This window comes from Bufo gargarizans, chromosome 1 (genome assembly GCF_014858855.1).
Source record: "Bufo gargarizans isolate SCDJY-AF-19 chromosome 1, ASM1485885v1, whole genome shotgun sequence".
NCBI classification, from domain to species: Eukaryota; Metazoa; Chordata; class Amphibia; order Anura; family Bufonidae; genus Bufo; species Bufo gargarizans.
This window is the reverse complement of record NC_058080.1, coordinates 195,199,474-195,221,750: the sequence shown is the minus strand read 5'-3', so window position 1 is coordinate 195,221,750 and position 22,277 is coordinate 195,199,474. Positions and strand designations below refer to the sequence as shown.

Genomic DNA, 22,277 nt, shown 5'->3' with positions numbered 1-22,277 from the left:
CTTCCCGGGTTGGCGATTATAAATTGTGTGGCATACCGATTTGTTTCTGCCACAACTAAGTCTAAGAGCTACGCAGTCAAGAACAGCTCAAAAAATCCCAGGGCCGAACCGATCTAAGCTGTCTCAACCCGAACTCCAGACTGGGCGGTGAAAGGGGGAACTACAGGTGCGGCTGAAGTTGGGGACTGCCAATCAGGGTTTACCAGCACCTCAGGGATTCTAGGGGCTCTACGGGCACGTCTTTGCGGTGGCTGCGACGGGGTAACTACTGCACGTGCCACCGTACCAGCTTCAACTGCCCTTCTGGTGCTCGCTACTTCACCATGTTCTACGGCAGTGCTGGTACTAGGTCCAGGAAGGGCCGCGCTGCTGGTGTATGCCTCACCACGTAATCCGACAGCACCAGCCCCACTCTGCTGCTCTTGAAGCGGATCCTGCGCAACCTGCGGTCTAGCGACACGGGGCCGGGTACGCCTGGTGCTATCAGGGACCTAAGCCTCCTCGTCCGAACTTTGGGTCAGAGAGCCACTGCTTTCTACAGGTTCATATTCTGACCCGCTAGATTCATCAGATGAGGGTTCCCATTCCTCATCCGACTGGGTCAGAAGCCTATAGGCCTCTTCAGAAGAATACCCCCTGTTTGACATTTGGGCAACTAAATTTACGGGTATTCCCTGAGACTACCCAAGAAAAAAAGCAAGCCTGTCTTACAAAGGGGAGGCTAGCGAAGTACCGGAGGCCGCTGCGGTTGATAAAAAATATCAAAACAGATTTTTTTATCGCCGCAGCGCGTGTAAAGTGAATGTGCAGTGATCAAAAAAAAATATATTTTTGTCACTGCAGTGGGGCGGGCGTGGGTGAACGCACGTGTGGGCGACCGATCAGGCCTGATCGGGCAAACACTGCGTTTTGGGTGGAGGGCGAACTAAAGTGACACTAATACTATTATAGATCTGACCGTGATCAGTTTTGATCACTTCCAGATACTATAAAAGTACAAATGCTGATTAGCGATACGCTAATCAGCGAATAAGGGACTGCGGTGCGGTGGGCTGGGCGCTAACTGATCCCTAAACTACCTAACCAAGGGGCCTAAACTATCCCTAAAACCTAACAGTCAATACCAGTGAAAAAAAAAAGTGACAGTTTGCACTGATCACTTTTTTCCTTTCACTAGTGATTGACAGGGGTGATCAAAGGGTTAATTGGGGTGCAGGGGGGTGATCTGGGGCTAGTGTTTGGTGTTTGGTGTACTCACTGTGAAGCCTGCTCCTCTGCTGGATCCAACTGACGAAAAGGACCAGCAGAGGAGCAGGGCAGCCATATAACAGATCATATTTACTAATATGATCTGCTATGTGGCTTCTGATTGGATTTTTTTTAAATCAGCAACCTGCCAGCCGCGATCATTGGCTGGCAGGTTGCTGACAAAATACTCCTTTAACTTTTGCCGGCCCGCGATGCGCATGCGCGGGCCGGCTGTGACCGAAATCTCGCGTCTCGCGAGATGACGCACGGATGCGTCCAGGAGGAATGAATCAACCACCTTCCGGACGCATCCGTGCGTTAGGCGCTCCGGAGGTGGTTAAATGGAGGATATTTGGAAGTACCAGGACTCTTCCTAAAGCTGGCTGCCCCACTAAACTAAGTAATCAGGGGAGAATGGCCTTGATAAGAGAGGTGACCAAGAAGTCCAGTGGCGTACCAAGGGGGGGGCGGGCCGCCCCGGGTGCCACTCACAAGGGGGGTGCCAGGCCGCCTGTCTTTATGTCTTTAAAAAAAAAAATTATATTTTTTATTCTTCAGGGCCGCACCGCCGATCGCCACAGGCGGCGCGACCCTGGATGTAATTGCGGCCGTGCTGTGGGGCAGGGGAGGGAGAGGCGTGTCCCTCCCCTGTTCTTCTGATAGGCCGAAGGCACTAATGCCTGCAGCCTATCAGAGGCCGGCTCAGGCAGCGCGATGATGTCATTATCATCGCGACGCCTGAGACCGGCAGCACACAGCAGGGACACAGGCCGGAAAAGGCTTGCATCGCTGCTGAGCTGATGGAGGTAAGTATTCGTTTTTTTGTTTTTTTTTTCCTCTTTGCGGGGGGGGGGGGGGGGGGCCTGGCACTATGGGGGGGGAGATCTGGCACTATGGGGGGGGGGGAGCTGGTACTATGGGGGAACTAGCACTATGGAGGGGCACTATGGGGGAACTAGCACTATGGGGGGGCACTATAGGGGGAGCTGGCACTATAGGGGGAGCTGGCACTATAGAGGGAGCTGGCACTATAGGGGGGGCTGGCACTATGGGGGGAGATCTGGCACTATGGGGGGAGATCTGGCACTATGGGGGGAGATCTGGCACTATGGGGCAGCTGGCACTATAGGGGGAGCTGGCACTATAGGGGGAGCTGGCACTATAGAGGGAGCTGGCACTATAGGGGGGGCTGGCACTATGGGGGGAGATCTGGCACTATGGGGGGAGATCTGGCACTATGGGGGGAGATCTGGCACTATGGGGCAGCTGGCACTATAGGGGGAGCTGACACTATAGAGGGAGCTGGCACTATGGGGGGGAGCAGGCACTATGGGGGGAGATCTGGCACTATGGGGGAACTAGCACTATGGGGGGGCACTATAGGGACAGCTGGCACTATAGGGGGAGCTGACACTATAGAGGGAGCTGGCACTATAGGGGGGGCTGGCACTATGGGGGAGATCTGGCACTATGGGGGGGGGGCTGACACTAGGGGGAGCTGGCACTATAGGGGGAGCTGGCACTATAGGGGGAGCTGGCACTATAGGGGGGCTGGCACTATGGGGGGGGTCTGGCACTATGGGGGGGGGGATCTGGCACTATGGGGGGGGGAGCTTGCACATTATGGGGGGGGCACCATGGGGGAGAGGAGCACTATGGGGGTATCTGTGGGCTTTTTTTAATTATTGGCACATTCTGGGGGGCACTATAGGGGAGAGCAGCACTATGGGGCATCTGGTGTTACTATAGGGGCATTATTTGGGGGCACTATGGGGAAGTGGGGGCTCTAAAGTGGTCTTTTGTATTGGAACATTATGGGGGGCACTGGCATTTGGTGGCACTAAGGGGGCATTTTTTACTGGCACATTATGGGAGGCACTATAGGGGAGAGCGGCACTATGGGGGAGTGGAGCACTATTGAGGCATATGGTGGCACTAAGAAGGGGCATTTTTTTACTGGCACATTGTGGGGGAGGAGCACTATAGGGGCATCTGCTGGGGGCACTAAGGGGCATTTTTTTACTGGCATATTATGGGGACACTATGGGGAAGGGGGAGAGGAGCAGTATGAGGGCATTTACTGGGGCACTATATAGGGGTATTTTATACTGGCATACATTATGGGGACATTAGCTCAACTGTGGGCACTAAGTGGGGGTATTTCATGTACTGTCATATTATAGGGAAAATTAGTACCACTAGGGGGTATTATGGGGAGCTTTACTACTACTGGGGGCTATGAGGAACATGATTACTAGGGCACTATAGTAGTATTCCCAGGGGGACTGTTTCTGCAGTATAGTATTGGGGGTGGCAGGAAACTAATGTCTGTTTCTCAATCTCTGCAGAGACGGGAGATGGCAGAAAAATCATCATGGCGGTCTGGTCTGAATGGAGAAGATGAGGAAAGAGAACGTCTACATCAAAGGTGACATCACTGGATGTAAGAGGTATGTGGCGCTATGTAGGAGAGGAGATGCCCCTTATGAACCACTGATCACCCCATATAGACTCCCTGATCACCCCCCTGTCATTGATCACCCCCCTGTAAGGCTCCATTCAGAGGTCCGTATGATTTTTACGGATCCACTGATACATGGATCGGATCCGCAAAACACATGCGGATGTCTGAATGGAGCCTTACAGGGGGGTGATCAATGACAGAGGGGTGATCACCCATATAGACTCCCTGATCACCTCCGTCATTGATCACCCCCCTGTAAGGCTCCATTCAGACGTCCGTATGATTTTTACGGATCCACTGATACATGGATCGGATCCGCAAAACACATGCGGATGTCTGAATGTTTTGTAATAAATATTATTGAAAACATTGAAAAAAGTTTGTGCATGTTTTCTTAACTTTCTGGGGGGGGGGGGTGCCAAACAAAGGGTTCGCCCCGGGTGCCAAATGCTCTAGGTACACCCCTGCCAAGAACCCAATAGTCAGTCTGGCTGATCTCCAAAGATCCTGTGCACAGATGGGAGAAACTTCCAGAAGATCCGGCATGACTGCAGTACTCCACTAATCTGGGCTTTATGGCAGAGCAGCAGAAAGAAGCCTCTCCTAATAAATGACACATGGAGCTTGCAAAAAAGCATGTAAAGGACTCTCAGACTGTAAAAAACAAGATTCTCTGGTCTGATGAAACCAAGATTTAACTTTTTAGCCTCAAATCTAAGCGTCATGTCTGGAGGAAACCAGGCACTGTTCATCACCTACTCAATACCATTCCTACAGTGAAGCATGGTGATGGCAGCATTATGCTGTGGGGTGTTTTTAGCGGCTGGGACAGGGAAATTGGTCACAGTTGAGGGAAAGCTGAATAGAAACATAGTACAGAGATATTCTTAATATTCTTAATAGTGCTCTGGACCTCAGACTATGCCAAACATTCACCTTCCAACAAGACAATAACCCTAAGCACTTAGCCAGGATAACACAGGTGTGGCTTAGGAGAACTCTGTGAATGTTCTTGAGTGGGCCTGCCACAGCCCTGACTTGAATCCAACTGAACATCTCTGGAGATACCTGAAAATATCTGCCCACCGATTGTCCCCCTTGTGGGAAAGTTCCTGTGCGATAGGTTGTCTAGCTTGCTAGTTCAATGCAAAAGTACTATAGATTTGCTTGTCTGCCCGTGTACCGACATTATGGATTTGATCCTTTACTGCCTGCCCTGACCTTGGCCTGTCCCTCACTATGGTTTTGCCTGATCCCTTAGTGCTCTGCACTGTTGTATCTTGACCCCCATGGGTCAGCAGTCAATAAAACAGACTACTCCAAGCGGTAACAGCCTTGTGGTTCCCCTGAAGCGAAGTCCAGATCCCTGTAAAGGGGTTAAAGAGTGAAAACAGGGGTCTTCCAGGATAATGCTCTTAGGAGTAGCCCCAAGTCAAATTTGGTTGACACAGTGGTTTCACAGCAACTGTCGTAACACCGAGACTGACGGATCTTGCCCAAATTACCTGATTGCTGGAATATGCCAAACACTACCAACACCTTATGGATCCCATTGACTATAATGAGGTCTGTCGGGTTTCCAGCCTGGATTCTGTAAGACGGAAATAATGCTGCATGAGGTAGTGTTTTGGCCTCTTTTAGCCGGAATCTGCAACGGAGGCTCCTGTCAGAATCTCTGCTGCATGTGTAAGCCTAGCCAACTTTTATGAAATCAAACAATTTGGAGTAGTACGACCAGACTTCTGCGGTTCACCAATAAGTTACTAGCAGTAATAGAGGTTGCATATTTTCTGTAGGTGAATCATCAAAAGTAAGTAACATCAATAGTATGACTTAGGCTTGGTTCGCATCACCTTTTTTTTTCTTACGATTAACGAATACAAAAAAGATATCAATTAAGCGGATACCTTAGATGGATGACATACAGTGGCATTTGTCACCAGAGTTCCATTGTAAAAAAAACATAGGTTAACATATACGTTTTTTTTTACTGGACTCTGTGGGATGGAAAAGTAAGAGTGTACTACGCTTTTGCATTTTTTCCCCCCAATGTATATGTTAAACGTAGGGCAAAAAGTTTGTCACTTTAGAATTATATCTGACACTCTAATAATTAATAATATATTTGAATATATCCGCTAGTACTGGTCACTGTGCCTCACCACCTGATGAGAAGGTCATGGTTAGTTTGAAGTTTACTGTTAAAGGAGTTATCCAGACTCTTAAAGTTGACGAGCTAGCCTTAGGATAAGTCAGTTGATTCAGGGGACAGCATTGCTCAGCCTTTTCATTGTTTACATTGATCCTGGACGCCGATCGTACACACTGTACTGTTGGTAGCGGTGGCAGCGGTGGTGCAGGATATTACAGCTTGTCCTGAAGATAGGCTAAATGGGTGGAAAACCCATCTATATTAGGTCTTATGTACACGCAATGTGGAACCTATGCAACATCACTTGGAGCGCCTATGCTTATGTAATAGATGATGTGTATTTTATATTTATTTATTTAGTTTCTTTATGTTATGCACTTACATAGCGCTACTACTGTATATTCCACAGCACGGGAACAATGATGCAATGGAACCAGCCATGTATGAAATCTGAGGCACATGGAGGCTCATTATGGATTTCTATTCATGCTCGATTACAGATCTGTATGACTTGCATCTGTAATAGTGAGGCCCCACTAGCCACGGTATAATTAATCAAAGGTAAAATATGTCCTTTTATTAACTAATTTGGATCAGTTTTAATAGTTTTTCACAATCTGCATAAAATATATCACTTTTGATATGGAAAACATATCAGTGTTCTTAAATTCAAACAAAAAAAATTTGACGAATTTAATTGCACTTTTTACAACTGAATTTTACTACCATGCGCTTTGAGTCCTATGGGAGAAAAGCGCTTTACAAATGTTATTGTTATTATTGTTACCATCCCTTTCAAGAAACGACAGCATCTGTAACATAAAGTGCATTCCAGCAGGCAAGGAGTTAACTTATAGAACGGAAGTGGTGGGTGGACCTTTGGTTGCTGAGAGTCTGCTCCCCTTTGCATTCTACCTCATTCTTTCTCTCCTATAACATGGCCTCTGACATAGTCCTTCTTGCTGCTGTCTCTGTGTTATCTGCCTGCCAGCAAGGTAAGTCCTCTGCTCTGTAAGTGAACTCATGAACTACCTTGCAGTTTTCCAGAATCATCCCTGCATGTACAGGTAACTGCTAAAGAGATATTCTTCATGGACAGAACCTGTACATGAACCTCTAGTAATTAAGAACTTCTGACTCCAAGCCTGGGGTCAGATAGATTCCAGAGCAGATGTGCTGATGACCAGCAGATCATTGATCCACTGCGTGTTCCACATTATAAGCTTTATATAATCATCAACACATTGTCTGGTAAATCCTCTGTGATCCAGGTGGACTGGTATTTATTAAATGTATTATTTCTTATAATATGGTATTTATTATTCTTAATAATATGGGCAAATATTGTCAAAATGCTTAAAAACTATGTTTAGTGGTTGGAAATAAGGACCAGAATGGTTTTCTCCGAAGTTCTCAAACTGCTGTGTGTGTAGTGGAAGTGACCCCTATTCAGGGTGGAGGCACTTCTACATAAGAGCATCATGACTGCCCTCTGGAGAGGGTGAGTGTCCTCTAAAATTGTTAGATAGAATGATAGTTCCCAATTACTGTCCAGTGAAGACATGTACAACAATTTGCTCGTTTGTCATTGATGACACCTTTCATGATGATCTAAGACCACTGTTGGTTTCCAGCACATCCACTCATCTACATACTGTAGGCATCAGCTAATCATTTGTACGGCAGACACAAGGAAGTAGAAAAGACCAGCAATTGCACAAATGATCGCTGTTCTGAAAAACTATAATGATTATTATAACATAAGTGAACGTCTTGAGGATGATAACGACTTGCTTGTATCATGAGTTGGTGCTAATTTTCCCAATTTATGTTCCCGTGTGAAAGGGACCTTGGGGCACCTTTTGGCGATTATTTTAAGGGCATGTTGTTCAAATTATCTCAAGTTCTGTCTTCACCATTATCTACCTATGGTGAGCAGCTACCTGTTCTTCACATCTCCAATGGTGTTATTACACTGTCCCATATGCGGCAGTGCCAGTGCCCAATGAATGAGAACACATGGCCGCTTGTTTGCACCAGCCTGATTACTCTGGCCGATGCAAACTGAATGTGAGAGAAATGATTGCCACTGTAGTCGTTCCTCATTCACTTCCATTGTATTATCAGCAGCACATTCCTGATTACGCAGGGAGATGTGCTGCCAATCAGAATCTTTCATCCTGATGATGGATTCCCAGCAGCCGATGAACGAGCTGATCGATTATACAAGGACATGCCAATTATCAATGATAGCAATAGGCCCTTAGGTGTCATATATGTCATGTTTAAAGTCCACTTACTGAGAAAACATTCTGAAGTTCAGTGTCTGACGTATGATAAACTGACCATGTTTTCTTCCGTGACAATGTATATCTGGTAGTGAAGCCTTCATATATGATAGACAAGATAGATAGACCGATAGATAGAAGGACAGAGACATGTTATCTGTTATCAGTTTCAATATTTAATAAACATAAAGGAAATGAAATGAGACTTTTGTGAAAGGCGCCAGTAGTTTTGGTTTGGACCCATGAGAATGAGCAGATAAGAACGTGTCTCCCGGCTGTGTCCGCAGCTACCAGTAGTAATCTGTGGGAAACCTGGCAGTAAGTGTTCACATTCCCTGGAGTGTCACTGGCAAACAGCGAATCCCCAGAGCCCAGGGCTGTCCGTGTAATGCAGCCAGAGGGAGATGTTCTGTGTAGCCTGTCTCCACGCTGCCCAAGAGACGAGGATCCAGATAAGGGGGCCCCCTCTATTAATTCTTAATTTCCTGATAGGGTACATGAGTAGGGTTTTCTAACCTGGGCTGCACCGCGTAAAAGCTCTGTACTGCATTTGTTTGGTCAGGGTATTACATAAAAAAAATTCTGCTGGTGCTAAGGGTGTGTTCATCTTACACTGAATACAGATTCTATCGTTTTCAGATGTAAGCAGGTCAGCTTCCAGCCTCTGAAATTTTAACTTTTAACTGTGTGGTGGAGATTGGATTTGGAGCTTTAAATGGGTTGTCCTATGACTGTAACTTAAAGGGCATCTGTCAGCAGATTTGTACCTATGAAACTGGCTGACCTGTTACATGTGCGCTGGGCAGCTGAAGCATCTGTGTTGGTCCCATGTTCATATGTGCCCGCGTTGCTGAGAAAACGTATGTTTTAATATATGCAAATGATCCTCTAGGAGCAACGGGGGCGTCGCCATTACACATAGAGGCTCTGCTCTCTCTGCAACTGCTGCACCCTCTCGACTTGATAGGTCCTGGCAGTGAAAACATCATCACGCCTGCCTAGCTCTTGCAATCAAAGTACAGAGGATTCAGCAGAGCCTCTAGGAGTAACGGCAACGCCCCCGTTGCTCCTATAGGCTCATTTGCATCTATTAAAGCATTATCTTACTAAGTAATGCGGACACATATGAACACGGGTTCAATGTATATAACTTCAGCTGCCAAGGTCAGCCAGTTTCATAGGTACAAATCTGCTGGCAGATGCCCTTTAACCCCTGACCACAGGGTCTGACTGCTGGGGTCCCCAAAGTTCACTAAAACAGGGGCCTGTGTTTCTAGTTTGCATGTTTGCTTGCACAGCCGCCCTCCATTCAGTTCTATGGGAGTGTCGAAAATAGCTCATTCGTGTCAGCCCCATAGAAGTGAAAGGAGCGGTGGCTGAGCTTTCGTGATGCACTTCCCATTCATTTCTATGGGACTTTCAAAAATAGCCAAGCGCACCGCTCTATTTTTGGCACTCCTAAAGAAACGAATAGAGGTCAGCCACGCATAAGTGGTCTCCTTCTATTTTTCGGGGCTCCATTTTAGAGGTAGTTGAGGGTTCCAGCGATGGAATCTGCACCAATCAGATATTGGTGGCATATCTCTAGCATGTATGACATGTGCCAACCCCTTTAATGCTCACTTCCCTTAGTATACATTAGCCCCTACCTAATAATCATCTTTATCTCACTGGTGATTTAATAAATTGTCCTTTATAATTATTCTACCCTTAGGCCTCTTGCACACAAACATTTTTTTTTTTGTTGTTTCCGTTCCGTTTTTGCATTTCGTATACGGACCGTATACAGAACCATTCATTTCAATGGATCCGCAAAAAAAAAACGGACGGTATGCCTTCCATTTCCGTATTTCCAAGATAGAACATGTCCTATTATTGTCCGCATAACGGACAAGGATAGTACTGTTCTATCAGGGGACAGCTGTTCTGTTCTGCAAAAAACGCAATGCACATGGACGTCGTCCGTATGTTTTGCCGATCCGTTTTTTGCGGACCGCAAAATACTGAAAAAGCCATGCGGTCGTGTGCCTTACTGCAATGGAAAACAGTTCTCCATACGATTAAATTTTGCTGGGCCTGTGATAGACTTGTGTCTGCACAGCAGGAAGAGGCAGATCTGCAGGGGAGGGAGCGAGCAGCAGCCTGAACCAATGATGAGACAGGGGGTGTGTCTCTGACAACCTCAGGCTTCCTGTAGGATGTATAGCTTAGTTATAGTCAGAGATGAGGGGCACGGCTAAAATGCAGCCAAGCAGCAAGCATTGATGAGAATAACAGAAACATAGGAGCACGAGTTGTAGCACAGAGAATGGTCACTACACCGTGTATGAAGATGCGGTGTTCCAGCTCTGCACACTGTTTGCCAGCTGCTCAATGAGGATGACTGGTGTTGGACCCCCACAGACAGGGGTGTATCTATCACAAGGCAAACAAGGCATTTGCCTAGGGCGGCACTTGAAAAGGGGGCGGCAAAATGCTTTGTTTGCTTAGTGATAGTTACACAATATACTAAATATATTTTATGCCCCTTGTCCGATCCTTCATTATGCAAGCGGCATCGCCGGCGTCACATAGTGAAGGAGTTGAAAAACGTACTTCCTCCCCCTCCTGACTTTCTCCCGACCTCCCCTGCCTTTTGCGTTCTCACGTTGCCGTCGTGACGTCACACGGAGGTGGAGTCACGGGCCGGCAACGCTAGAGTGAGCCTTATCTCCTCCAAGTGCAGAGCGGATCCTGCACACGGTCACCGTGAACACTGAGGCCAGGCCCCGGTCACCAATGCACTGATCCCTGAGCCTGCTGTCTTCAAAAACTGTAAGTACCTAAATTACAGTAATTCACAAAAAATCAATTACTTAGTAGTTTTATGGGGTAAGGGGGTTGGGACCCGTTGGGTGGTTAGAGGGGGGAGAATTAGGGAGGGATTAATACTGTACTAACTCTAGCTGCACATTGTTTTTTAACAAGGAAGGGGTGGGTCAAATTTATATTAGGGGGGTGCCCGAGTTTAGTCTCGCCTAGGGCAGCACAAAACCAAGATACACCACTGCCCACAGATTTCATTGTGATGACTGTGGATAGGTCATCAATATGTTGGTCTCAGAAAACCCCTTTAAGTGCTACAAATTAACAGTGTTACAAGTGTTAATAGGGTTCCTCCTGTGGGCAATAGATTGCATTGACTGTTGGCAGTTTCCTCAAAACCATTGCAGTCTATGGTATAATAAAAATTATGTGTGGCAGTGTGTGTCAAAAATAGACTTTACAGCATCTGGATATGATCTGAGCAAGGAGTAATGTGCTTGTTATCACATTCATTTATTGGGGCACATTTACTAAGACCGGCTTTTGATGGTCTTAGTTTCCCCCGTTGCGCTGCCATAAGATTTATCTAATTTATGACGAGGCATGCCCCTAGTCATAAATTAGGCACATCTGTGGCAGTCCTTGTCCCCGGCGTAAAAACTGCGCCAGCCTCTGACCCTTACGCCTGTTAGTAAACTTGCCGGAGCATGCCCACACTCCGCCTCTATCCCTCTGGAGTTAGTAAATTTGCCGGAGCTGCTGCTCGAGCCCTCGAATGGTGCACCATAACAGTGACTCATAGACCGAGCACAGGGTGAGGCTATTTCATTAGTTTTTGTCCCACAGCTGCAGAGATTCAAACAGCAAAACTGAGTCACACCCAAAGCTGCAGCTGATCCACGATTGCTGGAAATTCCATATATTCACATCTCTTAGGAAACTGTGCACTCATGGAGGCACACTGCACACATGAATCCCAAGTATAACTTGACAATACTTATTCATAATAACAACACAACAAACTCAAAGTTGGATGAAAAGGCTGCAATGCTTTATTATGAGTTACCAATACATTTCTATAAAACTAATTACTCAATAAATTTGCATAAATAAATAAATAATTTAACCATTAAAACTCAGTCCAATAACCATTAAAAACCACAATCCACTCGGCTGTAGCTGAGCGATAAATCCCACTAATAAAGCATGCGACAATACAAAGGAACAACATTTATTTCAAGGGAGGGAGGGCGGGCGCAGGTCACGGTCTTCTTCAACTGGCACCTCAATACAGCGAAATGCCGCAATATAAAGGTGCCAGCCTCCCGCCGTTCTTCTCCCTAACAAATCAAATTGTCGGATTTCACCCGCAGCAACCGCCATAGCCAATCAGGAGGGTCCTGTATTCTTCCTAAGGACCGCTTCAAACCAGCCAAAACCGGTTTCACAGGTAAGCTTTTTCTGAGGTAACTTTCACCTGAAGAAATAAACAAGGGGGGGAGAACAAGGCGCCAAAAAACCCTATAACTAAAACTTAACCCTATATGTGTATGTGCCCCCATGTCTCCCCCAAGCTATACGCTCTGGGGGGGCTCATCCATTCGAAGCCTACGTGGATATATGTACACTTAGAAAGGCGGTAAAAAAACACATACGGTACTACCAGTTATCAGTTCTCTTCTTCAGAATGGACTTCTGTCTCTAACGTTCACCATACTAGCTGTTGATAGCACACAATAAAGTGAAAAGCCCATTGTACCCTGACACCTACAACATTATCAGGAGCTTCATCAGGGTCCAAATGGTTGAACAAATTTAAAGTCATGTCATCTTTTCAAAGAATCTCTACCTTCTCATCATTTCAAGTCTGTTGTTTACTCAGCCTTCCCCTTCTGGTCCTCCGGATAGGTCATCAGTATCAGATCTGTGGGGATCTGACACCCAGGACACCCACCGATCCACTGTTAGAAGAGGCCGGGTGCTCCATGAGTACCGCAGCCTCTTCATAGGCCAGTGACATCCCGTACATTTGTCACGTGGACTAGTTTAGCTCACTAACACAGATTTAGACAGATTTTCCTGAATTGTTTCATTGTTGCAACCTATAGCAATTTATGTAGATTCTTTCCTACAGAGAAAAGTAAAAACACTACAGAGACGTCTATCTGTTACTACAGATTTTTTGAGACAACTAGAAAAAGAGAGATGTGATAATGTCACAGTTTGTACACTAATATTCCCTAACATGAAGGACTCCAATGCGTTAGGGAGATATTGATGTAGGAGGCCAGTCTGGACAACTGCATGATCGCCTTCCTGATGACATTATTGGAGCTAATTCTTACAAAAAATTATTTTAGATTTAAGGAAGATCATCACTTGCAGCTGCGGGGGACTTCAATAGGGTCCTCCGCTGCGCCAAGTTTTGCAAATATTTTCATGGCAGCTTTTGAGAATGAGCATATTTTCAATAATGGAAAAATTAGAAACATCATCCACATGGCATCACCATGGTGACAGATCATGTGATGGACCATGTGATGAGCGCAGTGGCATCACCAAAGGTCCTTTTCTCCCAGGTCCTTAAAGAAGAAGAAAGAAGAGAAGCAGGGCTGAGTGAACAAGTGGATGAGGGGAGTTGAATAATTTTTTTTTTTAACCCCTCCATCCCTAATTTACTTAGCATTCTGTATTAAGAATGGTATTATTTTCCCTTATAACCATGTTATAAGGGAAAATAATAAAATTTACACAACACCTAACCCAAACCTGAACTTCTGTGAAGTGCAAAACGCATTAAAACGCTTTGCACTCGCGCGGAAAAATCTTGCATTTTCCCGCGACGCACCCGCATCCTATCCTGCCCTCTCACGCGACGCCCATGTGAAAGAGGCCTAAGGCTACATGCACACGAATGTTGTTTGTTTCCGTGTCCGTTCGTTTTGGGTTTTTTTTGCAGATAGGATGCTGACCAATCCATTTTAATGGGTCCGTCGTATGCTGTCCACATCAGTATGTCCGTTCCATAGCCCCGCAAAAAAATAGAACATGTCCTATTCTTTTCCGTTTTAGGCATTGTTACAATGGACCGCAAAACACATACGGTCGTGTACATGTAGCCTAATACGACTGAGTGGATTATGTGGATCTAGTGGCAGCTCAGACCTATTGACTTGAATGGGGCAGAGTTGCAGTACCAAGCACAGCCACTATACGATGTACGGCGCTGTTCTTGGAAAGCTGCTGGGAGCCCGCAGCACTCACCAGAGCTCAAGTGAGAGCAGCAACTCCCGCAAAAAGCTGATCAGTCCGAGTCCAAGCAGCTAAGGATAGTACAGCATTATCCTTACCCGCACAACCCCTTTAATAATTATGGTGCATCTGTGCAGGACATGTGCCAAAATGGAAATCTACACCAGCAAGGCAGCTGTTTTCCCGCTATAACCTATGCTAGTTTTCAGGTATAGATTATAATAAATGTGCTGGGCTCGCTATAGCTTCCCTTGACCCGAACATTTCCCGCCCTGCTCCCCCTACTTTTTAGAAAAAGTGGTGAGTGGAGTCTAAACCCCCCTAAACAGGCAAATGTTTGTGCAACTATGGCATGTGACTTTGCATACAGGGGATTAATTTTATCCTAGGGCTCATGCACACGACCGTGTGCTGGCCGTGGTCGTATAGTGGTCCACATACGGCGGGTCTGCAATACACAGGCACCAGCCGTGTGCATCCCGGATCGTGGACCCATTCACGTTAATGGTCCGCAATCCAGGAGATGCAGAACGGAGGCACAGATAGGAAGCCCACAGAACAACTACGGAGTGCTTCCGTGGGTTTACTGTACGTGCTTCCGCACCGCAAAAAAGTAGTGCATGCACTCATTTTTTGTAGTGCGGACCGTCGGATGCGGATCGCGGACCCCATTTAACGTGAATGGGTCCGCGATCCGCATGCAGCTCCCCCACGGTTGGTGCCCGTGCATTGCGGACCGCAATTTGCGATCCACAGCATGGGCCCGGGCCACACATGTTCGTGGGCATGAGCCCTTAGTGTATAGCCACACACGCACAAAATCCTCATCTGTTGCATTGCAAAGGGTAAATCCACAACAGATATCCGCCAAATAAATTCACATGCTGCACACATCGCATGTAAAGTTATGTACAGATAGTGTTGCAGAATATTTCCGCAGTGGGGATAAGATTTTTAAAAATTTCTCGTTTTCTGCTACTGTAAATGCTGCTGATTTTCTGCACATGGTACCACTAAGGAAAATCTGCAGAATTTGTGTGTCCGTACCCTTACGCTACCTGCAAATTTTTTGGATTCCGCACACAGTCATTCCATCTGGATTTGTGTGGAAAAACCGCTGCGTAGTACGGTACCAGCAAATTGTATGAGCTTAGACAAATCTAATGTACAGCACACTTTGCTTTCTTGTTCCATGCAGAAACTGGGCCTGCAGTGCGGATTTTGAAATCCACCGCATGTCAATTCTTAGTGCGTTCCTTTGTGCTTTCACTCTTTTCAATGCAAGGGCGAAGGCATCAAATCCACACAAAAAAACGCAAGTGACACATGCGTTCTTGGTGCGTGGAAACGCACAGAAAATCGTACAGAAATCTGTGCGGATTTTCTGTTAGCAAACCTGCCCCCTTAAAGGGAATCTGTCACCTCTTTTTACCCTATAGAGATGCGGACATGCACGGCTAGATCGCCGCTAGCATGTCCGCAATATACTTGTCCCATATCTCTGTGTGGTTTTATTTAGGGGGATTTTTTTTCCCATATATATGTAAATGAGCCTGGTAAGGAGCCCAAGGGGCTGTACTAACCGTTCTGGAGCCCAGCCACGCCCCCTGTGAAGGAGCACCACCTGTAACCAGCAATCTTCTCCTTGCTCACAAAATCAAATTGCCGTAATCTTGCGGTGCGCGAGCTCGCGCATGCGCAGTTCCTTCCCTGAGGCTGATGCCAGCACAGGGAAGGAACACTATGCCGGCACTGCGCATGTGCGAGCTCACACATCGCGAGATTACGGCGATCTGACTTCGTGAGCAAGTTTTATGGCAGGAATTGAGATAATCGATGAATTCCATCACTGACTGTTCCGTACCCTTCCACAGTAGACATATATTATCCACATAGCGTAGCCATGTGGATGCTGTTTCTAATTTTCCATTATTGAAAATATGCTCATTCTCAAATGCTGCCATGAAAATATTTGCAAAACTTGGTGCATTGGAGGACCCCATTGAAGTCCCCCGAAGCTGCAAGCAATGATCTTCATTAAATCAAAAATAATTTTTTGCAAGAATTAGCTCCAATAAAGTCATCAGGAAGGCGATCATGCAGTTGTCCAGACTGGCCTCCTACATCAATATCTCCCTAACGCATTGGAGTCCTTCATGTTAGGGAATATTAGTGTACAAACTCTGTACATCTAATGTACATAAATAAAAATCACACAGAAATATGGGACAAGTATACTGCGGACATGCTAGCTGCGATCTAGCCGTGAATGTCCGCATCTCTATAGGGTAAAAAGAGGTGACAGAATCCCTTTAAAGGGGTTGGCCACTTTCTGGTTACTGTTGACCAGTGTGTCTGTGAGATGATTATATGGCACTTATTAATAGTGCTTTCGTTAAAATTCTGCTCCATTTTCTATATTTTATAAGGTATGCCCCATTGTTTACACAGTCTATTATGCTGTCCACACGGAGGTCCTGTCCATAAGATGGCCACTGATGGAGGGTCATGTGACCAGGAAAATCACCTCCTTGGATGTCTCCTCCATTCAAACAGCAGTGTGTTTGAATGGAGATTTTCCTGGTCACATGACCCTCCATCAGTGGCCATCTTATGGACAGGACCTCTGTGTGGACAGCACAAAAGACTGTGAACAAGGGGGCATAGCTTATAAAATATGGTAAATGGAGCAGAATTTCAACAAAGGCTATATTCGTAAGAGCCATATAATCTTACAAACACATTGGTCAATAGTAACCAGAAAGTGGCCAACCCCTTTAAGCATGCCCATACATGTTGCATTCCAAACACAGGATCTCCATGTGTATTACCAGGCCATACTTGTAATGGCTATATGAAACCAAGTACAGGAGTGGCCTGGTAATTAACAGTAATTGACATGCAGCTCCCAGGACTGAGTCAAACCGCATACAGGCACTCTTAGAGATGAAATATTGGTGTCATCTGGTAGTGTACTAGCATTTGAGGACAATTGGAAAAAAAAAATCTGAATGCTAAACTTGGCATTACCTTCTTTATAGAGAAAGTACAAAGCTGGCCACATACACAAGATAACTGTTGGCCGAACACTCATTTAACTGACAGCTGTTCCTCCCGATCCTTCCATACATATGCATTGCTAATGGGGAAAGGGGAGACTCCTCTGACAGTGGCTTATTTCCCTGAGAAGAAAGGGATTGGGTAGTTGAAATCCAACAAGCCCAACCCTTATCTCTACCAACATCAGCCATCAGGGGACAGTCGGGAGGACACCATACACTTTAGATGTTTGGGAGGGTTTAGCCAACATAGATCGAATGTGTATAGCCAGCTTTAGGCCAATTCCTTCATAGATTTGCTTTATTCATTTCAAGAGTGTACTAGCCTCTTCCTCAGGCACGACACTATGTAATGCATAATGACAGTAAGGCACCATGTAGTTCTACAAGAAAATGAATAAATATGGCACCTTCATAACACAACCCTTTCCCTGCCAGGACCATTTCCAGGCATTTCCTTAACAAAAGGAAATTTGGTGTCACGGCATCCATTACATGTTCTGCCATTGATAGCTAGCCAGTGATACCGCGAACAAGCAACCTGGGCTGCTACGGACTGGAGCCGCATCGTATCTAGTGATGCATCCAGGTTATGTGTGGTATCCCACGATGGTTGGGTTCAAGTATGAAGGTCTGGAGGTGAGAAGTACAACTGTAATTCTAGTGGCGGATTTCTGGCAAGTGACCACCATTTGGCAAAGGGTACAGTGATTTGTGGTTGACAGTATGATAAGGTATTTGTATTTAACCGGTATTAAAGTAACAAACTATACACACCATAAAGAAGCCACAATACAGTAAATGATTCATGTTATGTCTGTACAGTCTGCCTAACCCTGTGTACAGTGGAAAAATGAAACCAAGAGACCCATACATAATACATGTGTTTTTTGTTGTTGAGAAGAATAAGGGAAGCTATTGAAATCTAACTTCAAATATTCATCTTATACAAATGACGAGGAATTTATCAAAGGCTGTTTGTTGCAACATACATTTTGTGACTTTTTACCATTTTTCCTGCTCTTGCCACTTTTAAAAAAACGCTACATGTCACCACTGATGACTTGACAAAGAAGCAAACTTGTTTGTCGGGTGATTAGCTCTTTCATACAGCATTAAAATCCTCAGTTATTGGCAGCACATCGTCTTGTGTGAACAGGGGCATGCTAACTGTATGTGTTTGTACAATCCAATTAATAATCATCCCGACACAGAGCCAAAGAATGCACTAAATGGAACCAAACAAGCACTATATGGACTTGCTATATTATCGATTGGTGCTTGGTTCAGACAAAAAATCTGCCCATATAAACAGACCCTTGCTCCAGAAACTAATGTAAATGATAGCGCAATTCTAATGTCTAAATCTGTTTGCTTTTCTTGCACATGTAAACTTCACAGATGTGCAAATTTTTTTAGAATACATTTGACACATCTTACTATGGCATATTTCTTATTAAGACTGGGGCATAAAAGACCATTCCTAATTTACCCCTATGGACTAAAGGCTGGTCATTGTTCCTGAACACTACTGTTTGCCTTTGATGGCTGCATCAGAGTTTGCAGGAGGGCTGTGAGCTCCTACTGCCATCATGCATAGAAAAGAGATAGACAGGGTCAACACCAGATGTCATTGTGTGGGGAACCATAGTCATTCCTGTCTGGTATTCATGAAGGGAACATTGACCAGCCTTCGTTATGTCTTGATCATGGTTGCCTTTTATTACTCGATTGGGAGACATGGTGTTCCTTCAAGACAAGACCAGACCTCACACTGCCGTGCTACACAATGTTCTCTTCAGGGTATCCCGCAGCTCCCCTGGCCACAAAAATTGCCAGATCTCTACCCCATCGAGAACATCTGGGACTTCATCGGGTGACGGGTCACCCATGCAACACGCCAGACCTGCAGGGTATGACGAAGTGAGGTCACAGTTATGGGCAATCGAGGGTACTCACTATATTTGAAGAACCCTGGGCAGGCGCGTGGCAGTGAAGGAGAGGTAGACACAGTTCCTCTGGGGCACGCTCTGTAGAGAGGGACCAGGCCTGATGGTAGTTGAGGTGCCCTGGATGTTACAGGTATTTTGTGTGCCTGGGGCAAGGTCCCTGTGGTATTCGTGACGCCAATGCCTTTGGACGGTGGCACGCCGGTTGGTGGTTGGAATGATGAAGGTACACAAGTATATAGTGAACCAAACGTAAACTTTACTGGACAATCCAACTTTGTACAGCAGGTGTAGCACAGTCTTGATATTACAGTTCCACAAAAAGGGGCTTATTCACAAGTATGGCAGGCAATAGTCATGCAAGTTAAACTGAGGGTAAATTCCACAAGCACTCAGCAGCAGGTTGTACCTTTCCTCAGAATCAATGTACAGTGTCCCTTATAGAACTCCTGCTCTGGCTTTATATCTCCCAAGGCCCGGATGCCTAAAAGGGTGGCTTATATCCTTGGTTACTTTCTTCCTCAGGTATTATACTCCTTGCTATGATTCCTAAGATCCTCTGCCCATCAGGGTCACTTTGCTTACCCTGGGTCGCCTCCTCCTATCAGGTGGATCACTGTAGGTTTCTCCCAGGAGGTTGAATCCTGCAACTCGGGTATCTCTTCAGAGCTAACTTAGGCTCTCTTGTTCTCAGGCAGGCTGGAGCTTCTCAACAGCCTCCTGGACATCACTAGCAGCCAGGGCTATCCAGCTGCATGTCAGGAGCAGGCTTACTGGCCTCTATCTTCTCAGACTCCTGACTCTGCACTCACTCTCCCTGTGTGGGCCTGGACATTTATACTAGGGGCTCCCTATCTCCCTCTAGTGTCTGGGATGTCTAACTACACCCAACTAGGCCTGCTACTGCATGATACAGGGGTACATTGCATGTAACAACACATTAAAACATACATTAAATGCAGAATTAAATATGACATTTCTGTTCCTTGTGAGTAGGAGTAACGCGCACACCGATTGACCCTTGTGTAGTGCCCACCCATACCTAGTGGGACACTACACCCATGCACAGCAGCCAACAATCAACTTGGCTGATCTATGGGTCCAAGTTGAAAGAGCTTGGACAGAGATACCACAGAAAGATATCCAGCATCTGTATGACCATTATCATGCCAGTCTGTAATGCAGCAAAGTGATAGGAGATGCCACCCAGTATTAGCGTGACCCTTTTTAAGCATATACCCTGCTGCAGAACCCAAAATAAAAGGTGGTTGTGTGATCATTGACCAAGCACCACTAGCAATTTATACTTTGTCAATCTCAGCTCAATCACATTAAGTTTTCCGGCCGTTTATTTTTATTTTACGGTAGTATAAGTACAGTATGATTATAATGCGGTCGTGGGAATATCCTCCACAGGTCATCTCCAGGGCCCTAACCCAAGTTTAAATAGGGTGATAGTGCTGCATTTTTTATTTTGCATGTTAGCAGCAATTGAAGTTTGCAATTCTTAATCTTGCTGAAGGAGGCCACAGCCATTAGGGAATATTGTTGCCATGGAGGGGTGGACTCTGTCTGCAAATGGTTTCCCAGTAGAACTTTCCCCATCACACTGCCTCACCCAGTTTGTCTTTTTTCTAAAAATACACCCTGGTGCCCTCTCTTCTCCAGGTAAGCATACAAACCCAGCTGTCCACGTGATGTAAAAGAAAAGATATAGTAATTCATCAGACTAGCTCAGTTTCTTCTACTTCTCCATAGTCCAGCTCCGATGCTCTCCTGCTCATTGTAGATACTTTAAGCAGTGGACAGGTGTTAGGATGGGCATCAATAAGCAGCAATCCGTAAAACATTGTGGGGGAGATTTATCAAAACTGGTATAAAGGAAAACTGGCTTAGTTGTCCATATCAACCATCAGATTCCACCTTTCATTTTTCAAAGATTTAATCTGATTGGTTGCTATGAGCTTGTGCTGGGTTGGTAAGGAAAATTAAAAGGTCGTCCACATACGCGGCTGCAGTATGTATACCCGAGGGAGCATGTAATCCACAAATATGCGGGTGTTGTCTTATTGCTTGGATCAATGTTTCCATACAAATAACAAATAAGCTATTAACTTTCTAAGAAATTTGTGCTACAATAACTCTTGTGTGAGATTGGAATCAACAGGTTATGGCCGTCACTCCCCAGACACATCAGTGAGTCTTGGACACAGGTGGCCTAGTCACCGGTTTACCAGTTGTCTTTCCTTGGACCACTTTTGGCCGGTACTAAACACTAAATACCAAGAATACCCTACAGGACCTGCCATTTTGGAGATGCTCTGACCTAGTCGTCTGGCCATCACATTTTTGGGGGAAATTTATCATTCCTCTCATGTGAGTTTTCTGGTGTAAAAAAAAAAGTTGTACTCTTCGCGTTTGCGATTTTTTTTTTAAGTGGCATTTCTATGCCGCCGCACTCTCCAGAAAAGAGAGCATGGTGATGGGGAAAGGCTGGACCAATAGGATCCGTGAATGTATCCTTTTTAATGCCAGTTTTTTTGGTGTAAAAAAAAAAAAAAGAGAGAGAGAAATCTACGACATCCATGAGCCTGTGCCTCATCATAAAGTAGGCGCATTATCCAGCAGCACAAAGGAATAACAACATTTAAACCACTGACAACTGATGTGAATGCATCCTGCCACACTGCGAAAATTGTTCAAGAATGGTTTGAGGAACATAACAAAGATTGCCCTATAGGCTGATTTTAATTAGTATAAAGTATTAGTAAAAAGTATAAAGCTGTAGCCTGGTCTCCCTGTATTCATTGGAAGCTGTCTGGCACCAGGAGAGGTATAGAGTGGGCTCAGCATGCATGTTGGTACCCGCATTCCCTGGATTTAATGGAGGCCATTATGGCACAAAAATGGTAAAAGGCAGAGTGGACCCAGCATGTATGTGGAACATGCATTCACTGAATTTTATGGTGGCCGTTATGGCACATAGCAGGTAGGATTTAGTGTTAGATTCCCGTCTTACAGAGATCATCTTGACGTTTGGCAGACGGACCCAAATAATTT

The 22,277-nt window shown here is 45.5% G+C and overlaps 1 protein-coding gene across 1 annotated transcript in view; it reads left to right on the top strand.

Annotated features, from left to right (window-relative positions):
• Nucleotides 1-6,757: 6,757 nt before the first annotated feature.
• Nucleotides 6,758-22,277, top strand: part of LOC122944419 (microsomal glutathione S-transferase 2-like) — a 34,871-nt gene continuing 19,351 nt past the window's right edge. The window contains exon 1 of the mRNA XM_044302697.1: nt 6,758-6,859. Coding sequence (XP_044158632.1) covers nt 6,802-6,859 — 58 coding nt within the window. The 5' untranslated portion in view covers nt 6,758-6,801. The remainder of the gene's footprint in view (nt 6,860-22,277) is intronic.